At 46.0% G+C, this 15,165-nt stretch overlaps 1 protein-coding gene across 3 annotated transcripts in view; it reads right to left on the reverse strand.

Annotated features, from left to right (window-relative positions):
- The window catches only part of mthfs (methenyltetrahydrofolate synthetase), a 47,154-nt gene that overhangs the window by 14,168 nt on the left and 17,821 nt on the right, over window positions 1–15,165 (reverse strand). For all 3 annotated transcript variants that reach the window (XM_062963576.1, XM_062963577.1, XM_062963575.1), the window contains exon 2: window positions 13,225–13,489. In XM_062963576.1, the coding sequence (XP_062819646.1) occupies window positions 13,225–13,489 (265 nt within the window). The remainder of the gene's footprint in view (window positions 1–13,224; window positions 13,490–15,165) is intronic.

The raw sequence follows: 15,165 nt of genomic DNA on the forward strand, positions 1-15,165 counted from the left end.
CTGAGAGTAGGGGAAACTACCCAATATTTCCCCTTTCAGACTTAAAAAGAGAAGAACACTTTTTGCTGATGTCATTAAACAAATGAGGGAGGTACTTCTGAGAATAGAGTCAGAAGTGGATAGATTTTAGATCAGGGGTCCTCAAACTTTTAAAGTAGAGGGCCGGTCCACAATACTTCAGACTGTTGAGGGGCCGAATTATCATTTGAATAAAATTACGAGCAAATTCCTATGCACACTGCATATGTGTTATTTGTAGTGCAATACAACAATAACAGTGAAAGAACAATACAATATTTAAAAATGAAAACAATTTTAACCAACATAAACCTATCAGGATTTCAATGGAAAGTGTGGGCCTGCTACTGGCCAATGAGATAGTCAAGTTAATTATGGTTGTTGTTGTTGTTGTTGTTGTTGTTGTTGTTGTTGTTGTGTGCCTTCAAGTCATTTCAGACTTTGGGCGAGCCTAAGTCTAAAATTATTTATTTATTTATTTACTACCTTTATTTACTACATTTATATCCCACCCTTCTCACCCCGAAGGGGACTCAGAGCAGCTGTATGTACATACAATATATTATATTATTAGCATAACACAATATTAGCATTATATATTACTATATTGAATTATACCACTATACTGTAATATTATATGTAATATATATCATATAATTTAATATTATTATATGGTATTATTATTAGTATTATATTGTATAACATAAGATTATTATCAATATTATATGTATCTACAATATATTATATTATTAAAACTGATATAAAAAATATTATATTATAAAACTGAGGGTGGGGGCCAGGTAAATGACCTTGGAGGGCTGCATCCGGCCCCCGGGCCTTAGTTTGGGGACCCCTGCCATAAAGAGTTGTACATGGAAATATTGGTAGTAAGAAGAAATTCTTGATAGGATTTACAGTTTGTCTGGTTATGCTGGTTTATGATGACAACTACTGTACAGTATATAATAAATTTTCATATTTTTTTTTTTGTTCAGCAATAAATGTGAATTCTTCTTCATGGAAAAATAAGACATCCCCTGAAAATAAGACCTAGAGCATGTTTGGGAGCAAAAATTAATATAAGACACTGTCTTTCAGGAAAACACAGTAGCTATAACCACCTTAACAGTTGACTGTGACTAAAACGCAGATGTGTGCCTTTCAGAACAGACAAGCATCTCCAGCTCTGAGGATTACCTGGGAAGGAATCCCACTGGAGCATTGCAGCACACCAAAATACCTGGGAGTCACTCTGAACTGTGCTCTGACTTACAAGAAGCATTGCTTGAATATCAAGCAAAAAGTGGGTGCTAGAAATAATATCATATGAAATCTGACTGGCACAACCTGGGGATCACAACTAGATCGGCCCTTGCATTTTGCTACTCTGCTGCTCAATACGCACGCCCAGTGCGGAATGCATCTCATCACGTCAAAACACTGGATGTGGCTCTCAATGAGACATGCCACATTATCATAGGTGTTGTGACTTAGCCTTTGTGTGGCTCTGATGAGGATTCTGGGATGTAGTTTCAAGATGATGGGGTTCAGGTTCAGGATGAGTTTCAAGATAATTCCGATGGGAATTATGGGATTCAGGTGCAGAGTATCCCTGCTGTGGGAGATGAGGAGCAGGGAGGCTTTCCCACAGGAACAAATGATGTTGTTACTGATGATGGTTTTCAGGTGCAAGAAACAGAAAGGGAGAGTAGCTCCAAGCCTCAGCCTGATAACACTAACGAGCTCTGTGGCCTTGAAAGCGATGAGGCCACTTTTCTAGATCGGGCTAGTCGTTTGGAATTTCGGGGGTTGTACAGAAGTCTCAGAATAGCAAATAAGAGGGAGGTCAAAGAGCAAAGAAATGCCTTCATGTTAAGCTACTAAAACAGTCTGCTGAGAGGAAAATCTTCATCAAAGCAATTTCCTCTCTTGAATCAAGAACCAAGTCTGCTTTCCTGTATTATAGCCTGGATGTATCCTGGTTTCTGGGACTTTGGGTTCATTTTAAGGACCTTGCTTCATGCCTATTGTTTCCATGGATTTGTTCTTATTGCCTTGTTTTTGTAACTATATTTTGGAACTGAACTTTTACCTTTTATGAACTATCTTTTCCTTATTTCCTAATAAACTACAAAAGACTACAATCTGTGTGCAGCCTGGTGTCTTTAGCAAGGTGAAGCTAACCTCAAGTGCGACAATAGGATGTCTATGCCCAACACCGCTGGAGAAATTATACTGCTTAGCCGGTATAATTTATAAATTATACTGCTTAGCCACTTGACATCTGTTGGGAAGTAGCAGCCTGTAATGAAAGGACCAAGACATTGACATCTCCGGCTCATCTTCTGTTCGGATATCAGCCAGCCTGCCAACTACTTAAATACCTCACAACCTCTGAGGATGCCTGCCACAGATGTGGGTGAAACGTCAGGAGAGAAATCTTCTGGAACATGGCCATACAGCTCGAAAGACTCACAGCAACCCAGTGATTCCGGCCATGAAAGCCCTCGACAATAAAGGTAAAGGTTTCCCCTGACGTCATGTCCCGTCATGTCTGACTCTGGGGGTTGGTGCTCATCTCCATTTCTAAGCCGAAGAGCCAGTGTTGTCCGTAGACACCTCCAAGATCATGTGGCCAGCATGACTGCATGGAGCGCTGTTACCTTACCTATTGATCTACTCACATTGGCATGTTTTCGAACTGCTAGGTTGGCAGAAGCTGGAGCAACAGTGGGCGCTCACTCCGCTCCCGGGATTTGAACCTGGGATCTTTCGGTCTGCAAGTTCAGCAGTTCAGTGCTTTAACACACTTCGCCACTGGGGCTCTTGCCTTCGACAATACATTGACTTAAATCATGAAACAGCTTCCTAAGATCTACAGAGATACTCACAGGAACACCCCAGCAAACGAGAGTCCAAAACTGGCAGGCTAAAACCCAGAACCTCAATCAGTGGCTGATTCCAGATGAGAGACTCCCTCCTGGGCACTTAGAAGACTCAGTGACTTGGAAAGCACTTAACAGACTGTGCTCTGGCACCACGGGATGCAGCGCCAATATTAAGAAACGGGGCCACAAAGTGGAGTCCATGACATCCGAGTATGGAGAAGGGCAAACCACAAACCATTTACTACAATGCAGTCTGGGCCCTGCCACATTCACAATGGAGGACCTTCTTACAGCATGTGATGACTCATGGGCCATGTAGTCCCGTTCCTAGCGCTGTTGTGACAGATGAAGAGGAAAACTTAGGTTTTCCTCCGTTTCAGTCAGAATTGGAACTTTCTCAGCCAGAACTGGAACCCTTGCACCTGCAGGAGGTTTGCTTTCCAGAAGTTTGCCAAACAAGCCCTGAGCCAAAATCTCCCCCTTTTTCTCGCCGTGATTATTGTCAACAACAGAGAGGAGCTCAACAGGCTAATCGCAGAAGCCTGAGAATCGCGGCCAAACAAATGGTTGATTAGCCTGCTTCCCATGAGAAACTTTAAGGAGTCATGCATCTGGACCCAGAGAATGGCTTTCGCTTCTGGTTCCCCAGAGAATCTGCTCTTGGCGGGAAACCGAGACCCTACTTAGGTGTTTTGCCCTCGTAGGAATCTTGCGGAGTCAATTCGTCAACTACGGGAGTAGGTTGCGTGTGGACTACGCTCCCGTTTCCAGCCTTGCTTTGCTTCCCAGGACCTTGTTTTGCTTCGCGGACCCAGCCTTGCCTTCCTTGACCTCGCCACGAATTTACCACGGATCCTGTTTTTGCTCCTTGTTCTTTGTTGCCTTGAATTAAGCCTTGTATCCAAGAATCAAGTTATTTCCTTGCCTTGCCTAAGTTTCATGGACTTAAGGACCTTGTCTTCTCCCCTCACTTTGCTTGGCAAAGTGAGTGTTTCGGTTATTGGATTACAACTTTGGACCTTAATATCTCATATTGGACATTGTTTCTCTGGACTAATTTTGACCTTTCCTGAAAGATCTACTTCTGAACTATTTTCTACACTTGCTTTTATTAACTTTATATATTTCCTCAATAAAGATATTAGATAGATTCTGGCCTCTGTGTATGGTTATTGGTGCTCTGCAGCCTGGGTCGTGACAGTTTGACTCCGCCACCCTAAGCACCATTTAACCTAGGCCAGAATGTCTACCGGAGCCGGACCGGGTGACCAACCACTCAGCTACACCATCGCCAAGGATGAAGTGGACAGGATCCGTGATATGCTCCATGCGCAGGAGGGAGAAATACGGGGCTTGAAGGAACGTGGAGCCCGTCTCCCTGCCCTGGCGTTGCCCACCAAGTTTTCTGGAGAGGCTTCCAAGGTTCATGTTTTCCGTCGCCAATGCCAGGCATACCTAGAGGCCCGAAATGCCAAGTTTCCCCAAGAAGACATCAAGGTGGCATGGATTTATAGTCTCCTAGACGGGCCAGCGGCCAATTGGGCGACGGCACTGTTCGATCAAGCCTCCCCGCACCTAAGTTCCGCTAAACTTCTTGGATCACCTTAAGGCGACTTGGGGGATCGAGGACAATTTAGAGGCGGCCGGCCACAAACTCCGGCGCCTTTCCCAAGGGGACATAGCCGAGTTCCGAGTGCTGGCCCAAAACACTGGCTGGAATGACATAGCCCTCAGAGGACAGTTTCGGGAGGGTCTTAACATCGAGATGTTGGAGGAAATCTCCAAAGTGGACCCTCCAAACTCTCTTGAAAGACTCATTGATCAATGTTTACGAGCTGAAGTCATGCTTGCCAACAGGAAGCAGTGGATCCGAGGCCAGAGTGGAAGAGCTGGAGCAAAACCTCCCGCTCCCACCGGCATCCAGCCGCGTCCAGCGTGGAGATCCCCGCCACCAGTCCCATACCCCAGAGGAAACTAGGAGGTGCCGATGCAGTTGGGCAATGTGCGTCCCAGATTGGATGTAGCCGAGAAGGCGCGCCGCCAACGTTTAAACCTCTGTTGGTACTGCGGAAACGGGGGCCACTTTGCCAGAGAGTGTCCAGCCAAAGGAAAGCCCGCCGCTCGACTGGCGGCGGCGTCCTCCGTGGAGACGTCCGAGGCGGCTGGCACAAAGCCGGCGGGGGAAGCCAGCGACCGGGCGTAGAGAGGCTCGCCAACCCGGTCAAAAACCCCATTCAAGAGCCGCCAACCGGGGTCCTATTTCTCCTAGTGGTCACCTTGTGGTCAGCAAAAAAAGGACCCGTCATGATCCATGCCATGATAGATTCAGGAGCAACAAACAATTTCATTGATAGAGAGTATGCCGACTCTCTGGGATTACAATATCACGATTTCAAGAACGCCCGGGTGGTGCAAGCCATAGATGGCCGCCCCCTCAAGACAGGTCCAGTAAGCCAATGGTCTGAACCCACCAGAATGTGGATAAGGGAACACATGGAAGAGATCTCCTTCTTTGTTACCGAGGTTCCTCACTTCCCTGTGATTTTGGGAATCCCATGGCTGACCCTCCACGACCCTAGCATCTCTTGGACCAACAGAGAACTGCAGTTTGCTTCTAAATATTGCCAAAACCATTGTCTTGTAGCCAAGGTCTGCCACGCCACAGACGCTGAACCCATCATCACCTTGCCCAAGAAATACTCAGACTTTTGGGATGTTTTCAATGAAAAAGAAGCCGAGAGACTACCCCCGCATAGGCCTTATGACTGTGCCATTGACTTGGTGGAGGGGGCCCCGATCCCGCGAGGACACCTCCACTCCTTGACTGAACCAGAGCAAGAAGCTCTCAGGGAGTTTATAGAGTCAAACCTCCGCAAGGGATTCATTAGACCCTCTCAATCCCCAGCCGCTTCCCCAGTGATGTTTGTGAAAAAGAAGTCAGGGGATCTACGCTTGGTGGTGGACTATAGAGCATTGAACAATATCACTAAGCGGAACCGTTATCCCCTGCCTTTGATCTCGGACCTATTAGATCGGCTACGAGGGGCCAAGGTTTACACCAAGCTGGATCTTCGGGGGGCTTATAATCTAGTTCGCATCAGGGAGGGGGACGAGTGGAAAACCACCTTCCAGACTAAATTCGGATTATTCGAGTCCCTGGTCATGAATTATGGTTTATGTGGAGCTCCCGCAACGTTCCAGCATTTTGTCAATGATATCTTTCAGGATTATCTAGATCGGTTCTTGATCATCTACCTGGACGATTTTTTGGTGTTTTCTAGATCACAATCGGAACATGAGAACCACGTCAGAATGGTGTTACAACGATTGCGGGATCATGGACTTTACGCCAAGCTGGAAAAATGCGCTTTTGATCTACAAGAGGTAGATTTTCTGGGATACCATGTCTCACCACTAGGGCTCTCCATGGACCCGGCAAAGGTTTCAGCAGTATTGGAATGGCGGGCGCCAACCAACAAGAAAGAGGTGCAACGTTTCTTGGGGTTCGCGAACTATTACCGCAAGTTCATTCCAGACTTTGCCCGCTGGTCTGATCCAATCACCAGCTGCATCCGTGGGAAACAGCCCTTCCGCTGGACGGAACAAGCAGAGAAAGGGTTCCAGCAACTAAAGAAATTATTCACGTCCCAGCCAATCCTTCAGCACCCAGATCCTGAAACCCCTTTTGTTGTGCAGGCTGACGCCTCCGATGTGGCAATTGGGGCTATACTCTTGCAACCAGTGGGAGGTCATCTTCACCCTTGTGCCTTTTACTCCCGTCAACTAACAGCCCCAGAGAGAAATTACACTATTTGGGAAAAAGAACTTTTGGCCATAAAGGCAGCCTTTGAAACTTGGAGACATTGGTTAGAAGGGGCCAAATTTCCCATTGAGGTCCATACTGATCATCGGAATCTAGAGCATCTAAGAACTGCCCGCAAGTTAAATCAGAGGCAACAGCGCTGGGCTTTATTCTTTGAACGTTTTGACTTCCAGATTCATTATGTAACCCCAGCTCAGACCAAGCAAGCAGATGCTCTATCACGGAAACCAGAATATGCTGCAGGGCGCAGAGAGACCTTTGAATCCCAATTGCTGCAGCCCGAGAACTTTGCCACGCTCACAGTGGGGAACACCAAATCCACTCCAATTGAATCAACCCCCTCTTCTCCAGGGCCCCTTTGTGCTCAGGAAATCAGGGCCAGTCAACAGGCGGATGCCTGGGCTCAAGATCAACTTCGTCAAGGACTACAATTTCCCTTCTCGCTTAAGGACGGGTTACTTTGCTATAGAAATCACGTCTACATCCCTCCCGGACCGGGCAGGGAAAAGGCCCTTCGTCTGTGTCATGACTGCAAGCCAGCAGGGCATTTCGGACTATTTAAAACCATGCATTTGATCCTAAGAGATTTCTGGTGGCCCAAGATCCGCAAGGATGTGGAAAAATATGTCAATACCTGCCCGGTATGCCAGCGTTCCAAGACAAGAAGGGAGAAGCCCTCGGGGCTATTGCATCCCCTTCCTACACCATCCCGTCCATGGGAAATAATTTCTGCGGATTTTATCACCGACCTACCACCTTCCTTTGGATTCACCACGATCCTAGTGGTGGTGGACCTTTTTACCAAATTAGCCCATTTCATTCCCTGCAATGGCCTCCACACGGCCAAGGAGACCGCAGATTTATTCCTTCAGCATGTTTTCAGATTACATGGATTGCCCAAGAGTTTGGTCACAGACCGTGGGTCTCAATTCACCTCTCGTTTCTGGAAAGCACTACAAAAACTATTAGGCATAGACTCTCGTTTATCTTCGGCTCACCATCCCCAAACGGATGGGCAAACTGAGCGCACCAATGCCACTTTGGAACAATACCTTCGCTGTTATGTAAACTATCAACAGGACAATTGGGCTTCCCTGTTGCCACTGTCGGAGTTTGCCTATAACAATGGTGTCCAGGCTTCAACTAAAGAAACCCCGTTCTTTGCAAACTACGGCTTCCATCCACGTTTCTTTCCTTCTGTCATTGAAACCTCAGAAGTCCCCGCAGCAGAGGACTGGCTGCAAGAACTCACAGCGGTGCAACAACTTTTGCTCCAACAACTAGACCAAGCCAAGGAGGACTATAAACGCCACGCTGACAGTCATCGCCAGCCGGGCCCCGAAATCAAGGTAGGAGACCGGGTTTTTCTGTCCACTCGCTTCTTGCCCTCCCACCGTCCCTGCCGGAAGCTAGATGCCCGTTTCATTGGTCCCTATCCAGTGGTGGCGCAACTAAACCCCGTGACTTTCAAACTCCAACTTCCGCGCTCTATGTGCATCCATCCAGTGTTTCATCGCTCCCTGCTCCTTCCGGCGGATGGTGTGCGCCCTGATGCAGACCGGCCGGCCCCCACTCCTGTTTTAGTGGATGGGGAGGAGGAATTCGAGGTTCAGGACATTTTGGATTCTCGCTTTCATCGCCGCCGCCTTCAGTATCTCATTGACTGGGTGGGTTTTGGCCCCGAAGAACGCTCTTGGGAAGACGCTTCCACAGTCCATGCCCCCGATTTAACCCGCCGCTTCCATCAGACCTACCCCGCCAAGCCGCGGCCCCGCACCTCGGGGAGAGAGCCCATTTTTGAGAGGGGGCTTGAGGAGGGGGATAGTGTGATGACTCATGGGCCATGTAGTCCCGTTCCTAGCGCTGTTGTGACAGATGAAGAGGAAAACTTAGGTTTTCCTCCGTTTCAGTCAGAATTGGAACTTTCTCAGCCAGAACTGGAACCCTTGCACCTGCAGGAGGTTTGCTTTCCAGAAGTTTGCCAAACAAGCCCTGAGCCAAAATCTCCCCCTTTTTCTCGCCGTGATTATTGTCAACAACAGAGAGGAGCTCAACAGGCTAATCGCAGAAGCCTGAGAATCGCGGCCAAACAAATGGTTGATTAGCCTGCTTCCCATGAGAAACTTTAAGGAGTCATGCATCTGGACCCAGAGAATGGCTTTCGCTTCTGGTTCCCCAGAGAATCTGCTCTTGGCGGGAAACCGAGACCCTACTTAGGTGTTTTGCCCTCGTAGGAATCTTGCAGAGTCAATTCGTCAACTACGGGAGTAGGTTGCGTGTGGACTACGCTCCCGTTTCCAGCCTTGCTTTGCTTCCCAGGACCTTGTTTTGCTTCGCGGACCCAGCCTTGCCTTCCTTGACCTCGCCACGAATTTACCACGGATCCTGTTTTTGCTCCTTGTTCTTTGTTGCCTTGAATTAAGCCTTGTATCCAAGAATCAAGTTATTTCCTTGCCTTGCCTAAGTTTCATGGACTTAACGACCTTGTCTTCTCCCCTCACTTTGCTTGGCAAAGTGAGTGTTTCGGTTATTGGATTACAACTTTGGACCTTAATATCTCATATTGGACATTGTTTCTCTGGACTAATTTTGACCTTTCCTGAAAGATCTACTTCTGAACTATTTTCTACACTTGCTTTTATTAACTTTATATATTTCCTCAATAAAGATATTAGATAGATTCTGGCCTCTGTGTATGGTTATTGGTGCTCTGCAGCCTGGGTCGTGACACAGCAACACCAAAGGCACTCCAAGTGGCCAGCTTCCGGTCTAAGGACATTTAATATAATGCCAAGTTTTGAACTTTGTTTATGGTTTTTCTAGACATTATAACTGTATTCTCAATTAACTTTTGACATGATAAATAAATAACTTTGGACCTCATAGCTCTCGTCACCCTCATACATGACATTTTGAAATATTATTATCTTGTTACAGATAACCTATTACATTTATTTGAAGTGGTGCAGAAACTTGTTCATCACACTGGTCGACACTCATTTAGATGTCTCATATTGTAGACCTGTTTCTGGGTTTCTTTGACCTGCTGGTTTCAAAAATGGCACCAATTTTCCCCTATCCACTCTAGTTTTTAAGATACAGAACATATGTCATCTACAAATTGGCATGTGCTTGACTTTAGAAAACCATGATAACTATATCTAAGAAACTAGAACTGGTACGGTCTATATCCAATGCACTTTTCTGAACCAACGCCCCAAATAAACTCCGGAACAAGGCTAAAAACCCAGACACCCCAAAAAAAGTTTTTTCCCCCTTTGGTTGTGTTATCATTTTATAGTCAAACAGGTAGACTTATTTTGTAGCATTAGGTAAAGGTAAAGGTTTTCCCCTGACATTAAGTCCAGTCATGTCCGACTCTAGGGGTTGGTGCTCATCTCCATTTCTAAGCCGAAGAACCAGCATTGTCCGTAGACACCTCCAAGGTCATGTGGCCAGCATGACTGCATGGAGCGCTGTTACCTTCCCGCTGGAGCGGTACCTATTGATCTACTCATATTTTCATGTTTTTGAACTGCTAGGTTGGCAGAAGCTGGGGCTAACAGCAAGTGCTCACTCAACTCCCTGGATTCGAACCTGTGACCTTTCAGTCCGCAAGTTCAGCAGGTCAGTCCTTTAACATGCTGTGCCACCGGGAGCTCCAATCATAATTTTGTAGCATTATGATATAAGAAAGGTGTATCGCCAAAAGTTGGAAGCTAGATACTATTCCTGAAACGAATGATTGGATTATTAAAATAATGGAAATAAAAGATATGGACAAATTAACATTTTTATTAAAAGAAAACCATGGTAGTGGAATAAAGAAGACGGACTGGTCACCTTTAGAAAATTATCTTAAGAAATATTAAAGCTACGAGTGGGAAAGAACTTGTACAGCCGAGTCTCACTTATCCAACATAAACGGGCTGGCAGAATGTTGGATAAGTGAATATCTTGGATAATAAGGAGGCATTAAGGAAAAGCCTATTAAACATCAAATTAGGTTATGATTTTACAAATTAAGCACAAAAACATCATGTTAAACAACAAAATTGGCAGAAAAAGTAGTTCAATACGCAGTAATGCCATGTAGTAATTATTATATTTATGAATTTAGCACCAAAATATCATGATATATTGAAAACATTGACTACAAAAATGTGTTGAATAATCCAGAAAATAATCTACAAAAATGTGTTGGATAAGCGAGTGTTGGATAAGTGAGACTCTACTGTATTTAGTTTATATTTTGACAGTGCTAAACTATTATCTTACAGGAGGAGGAAGAACGGAAGTCACCAAATACCCTTCTTCCAAACCTCACTCCCTCCCTCCTTTTTTTTCTCTCTCCTTTGCTGATTTCCTACTTTCCTATACCTATATTGTTCCCCCACTTTTATGTATATAAACTGTTTTATTTTTAATAAAAAATTATTTTTTAAAAAAAGAAAGGTGTATCTTGAAACTCAACATGATTCATTCTTTGTCTTCACACCATTCATCATTTTATCAACCTCTTACTGCATGTGATCAATCCACATGGGTATTTTTAAATAAAAAACCTCGCAGGTAATCACAAGTGAATGTACAGCTACAACAGACTGGAGTGAAGATACGTTGTGTCTCCTGGACGTGACTGCAATGACTGGGCAGGATTTTCATTATACCAGACGAGTTAAAAATGTCACTCGCAACTGAATCTGTGCTATGCTGTCACCTGGCGGTCATGAAAAGGGTTTCCAAGTGCAGTGGAAATGGGCAGCTTTCAATGTAGCTCCCATTCTGCACATGATCTAATACAAGGGTCCCCAAACTTTTTAAAGTGGGGGGCAGCTCATGATCCCTCAGACCATTGGAGGGCCAGACCATACTTGGCTGAGCAATTAATAATAATAATAATAATAATAATAATAATAATAATAATAATAATAATAAAATGAGCACACAAAGATACTGTGGGACTTCCGAATCCAGACTGACAAAGTTCTGGAACACAACACACCAGACATCACAGTTGTGGAAAAGAAAAAGGTTTGGATCATTGATGTTGCCATCCCAGGTGACAGTCGCATTGATGAAAAACAACAGGAAAAACACAGCCGCTATCAGGACCTCAAGATTGAACTTCAAAGACTCTGGCAGAAACCAGTGCAGGTGGTCCCGGTGGTGCCGTGCCAAAAGATCTCAGCCGGCATTTGGAAACTATAGACATTGACAAAATTACGATCTGCCAACTGCAAAAGGCCACCCTGCTGGGATCTGCACGCATCATCCGAAAATACATCACACAGTCCTAGACACTTGGGAAGTGTTCGGCTTGTGGTTTTGTGAAACGAAATCCAGCATATCTATCTAGTTTGCTGTGTCATATAATAAAATAAAAATAATAATAAAAAGGGTTGGAAGACGCCCCTTGGGCCATTTAGTCCAACCCCTTCTGCCTTTGTGCACCAAAAACACAAGTAAAGTACCCCTGACAGATGGCCTCCCAGCCTCAATCGCACAGACAGACTACAAACAGAGGCACAATCACGTGGCCCAAATGATGCAATGGAACCTATGCCTCAAGTACCACCTTCCAGCAGCAATGAACTGGTGGGATCACAAACCTGCAAAAGTATTGGAAAATGAACATGCAAAGATACTGTGGGACTTCTGAATCCAGACTGACAAAGTTCTGGAACACAACACACCAGACATCACAGTTGCAGAAAAGAAAAAGGTTTGGATCATTGATGTTGCCATCCCAGGTGACAGTCGCATTGACGAAAAACAACAGGAAAAACTCAGCCACTATCAGGACCTCAAGATTGAAATTCAAAGACTCTGGCAGAAACCAGTGCAGGTGGTCCCGGTGATGATGGGCACACTGGGTGCCGTGCCAAAAGATCTCAGCCGACATTTGGAAATAATAGACATTGACAAAATTACGATCTGCCAGCTGCAAAAGGCCACCCTACTGGGATCTGCGCGCATCAACCGAAAATACATCACACAGTCCTAGACACTTGGGAAGTGTTTGACTTGTGATTTTGTGATATGACATCCAGCATATCTATCTTGTTTGCTGTATCATAATAAAATAAAAAAAAATAAAAAAGAGGGTTGGCAGAGACCCCTTGGGCCATTTAGCCCGACCCCATTCTGCCTTTGTGCCGTGAGGGCCAGATAAATGGCTTCGATGGGCCGCATGTGGCCCGCGGGCCTTAGTTTGGGGACCCCTGATCTAATAGGAGAGCCATTTACACTAAACAAACACCAGGTCTGCCATTGATGCAACACATTCCTTTGGCTTAGCATAGTTCATTCCTTTAGTGTTGCCGTGTGATAGTAATATGTATACAGGCAGTCCCAACTTTACAAGATTAATTGTGTAAGTTCTTAAGTGTGGAATCTGCATCTTCTTTCAATGTGTGATGCATCTCCCGTTTTGATGCCGATGGATAAGTGGCCTCCGTAATCTCACTGCAATCACCTGCGGCCCAAACTCACCTGGAGCAGTCAAGGCTTCTTCCCGGCCATCGTTTTCGGCAGGTTGATGGATGTTCCAGGATGTCAGAGGGAGAGAGGCAATTTCCTCGTAGGAAGCCAACTTTACCATGTCCATGTGATTGCTCTGCGGCTCATACCGTGGGATGAAACAGTCCTTGCCTTGGTGAAAAATGTCCTTGATGATTTCATCCGTCTGGATCTCATCCGGCATGCTTAGGAAGACGGCAATGCGCCGCGATGCTTGGTACTGAGCATGTTGCATCACCTGCGCGTGGGAAAGAAAGGTTTACATTCAGAATTTATGAAAAGAAGGAAAAATGAACACTGCCTTTCTTTAAAGTTCGGTAGGCAGCACAGCATGTTAAAGCTCCGAGTTGCTGAATTTGCGGATCAAAAGGTCGCAGGTTCAAATCCAGGGAGGAGAATAAGCGCCCGCTGTTAGCCCCAGCTTCTGCCAACCTAGCAGTTCGAAAACATGCAAATGTGAGTAGATCAATAGGTACCGCTCTGGCAGAAAGGTAATGGCGCTCCATGCAGTCATGCGGGCCACATGACCTTGGAGGTGTCTATGAACAACGCCAGCTCTTCAGCTTAGAAATGGAGATGAGCACCAACCCCCAGAATTGGACACAACTAGGTTTAATGTCAGGGGGAAACCTTTACTCTAACTCAGTTTTACAAACAAGACAGAAGTTAAAGCAGGTATGGACCAACTTTGGCCCTCCCTCCAGGTGTTTTGGACTTCAACTCCCACAATTTCTAACAGCTTAGCGGAGAAAAGGCTTCTGGAACATGGCCATACAGTTCGGAAAATTCCCAGCAACACTTCAAAGGGATACAGAAGGCTACTACACGACTATGGCAGCAAGACTGTTGCATGCATAAAGATGGAAGAATTCAGCATTACTCACCATGGAGAAATAACACTATGTAACACGATTTTTTATTCCTGGGTTATAAGCGTCATTTCCTAATTGGTTCTATCATTAAAAACATGAAAAAGGTTTATTAAACTGTATAAACTTTGTTTTTACAGGACATCTTGCAGCAAATTTTGCTCTAGCTTTTGGATGAATATCTCACTGACTCTCTACCAATTCAACATACAGTAGAGTTCCGGCTATCTGACATAAAAGGGGAGGCGGAGTGTCGGATAACCAAAACTTTCGGATAATAGGGAGGCTCTATTATCCTTCCCAGCAAGCCGGGTGCTTGCCGAAGGGATAAGGCTCGTCCCTCCGGCAAGCACCCGCACTTTGGAGAAGCCCGGTGTGTGTTGCTAGGCAGCAACACGCACTGGGTTTCTCCAAAGTGCAGGTGCTTGCTGGAGGGATATGCCTCGTCCCTTTGGCAAGCACCCAGTTTAGGGTGCTTAGCAACACGCACCAGGCTTCTCCAAAGTGCGGGTGCTTTCCAGAGGGATGAGCCTGGTCCCTTCGGGAAGCACCCGGTTTAGGGAAGCCCGGTGCCTGTTGCCTAGCAACACCCACCGGGCTTCTCCAAAGTGCGGGTATTTGCTGGAGAGAAGAGCTTCGTCCATCCAGCAAGCACCTGGTTTAGGGAAGCCCGGTGCCTGTTGCTGCCTAGCAACAGGCACCAGGCTTCTCCAAGGTGCGGGTGCTTTCCGGAGGGATGAGCCTTGTCCCTTCAGCAAGCACCCGGTTTAGGAAAGCCCGGTGCCTATTGCTAGGCAGCAACACGCACCAGGCTTCTCCAAAGTGCGGGTGCTTTCCGGAGGGATGAGCCTTGTCCTTTCGACAAGCACCCGGTTTAGGGAAGCCCGGTGCCTGCTGCTTCCTAGCAACACGCACCACGCTTCTCCAAAGTGTGGGTGCTTTCTGGAGGGATGAGCCTTGTCCCTTTGGCAAGCACCCGGTTTAGGGAAGCCCGACCAGGCTTCTCTAAAGTGCGGGTGCTTTCTGGAGGGATGAGCCTTGTCTC

Source organism: Anolis carolinensis, unplaced genomic scaffold (genome assembly GCF_035594765.1).
Source record: "Anolis carolinensis isolate JA03-04 unplaced genomic scaffold, rAnoCar3.1.pri scaffold_11, whole genome shotgun sequence".
Lineage (NCBI taxonomy): Eukaryota > Metazoa > Chordata > Lepidosauria > Squamata > Dactyloidae > Anolis > Anolis carolinensis.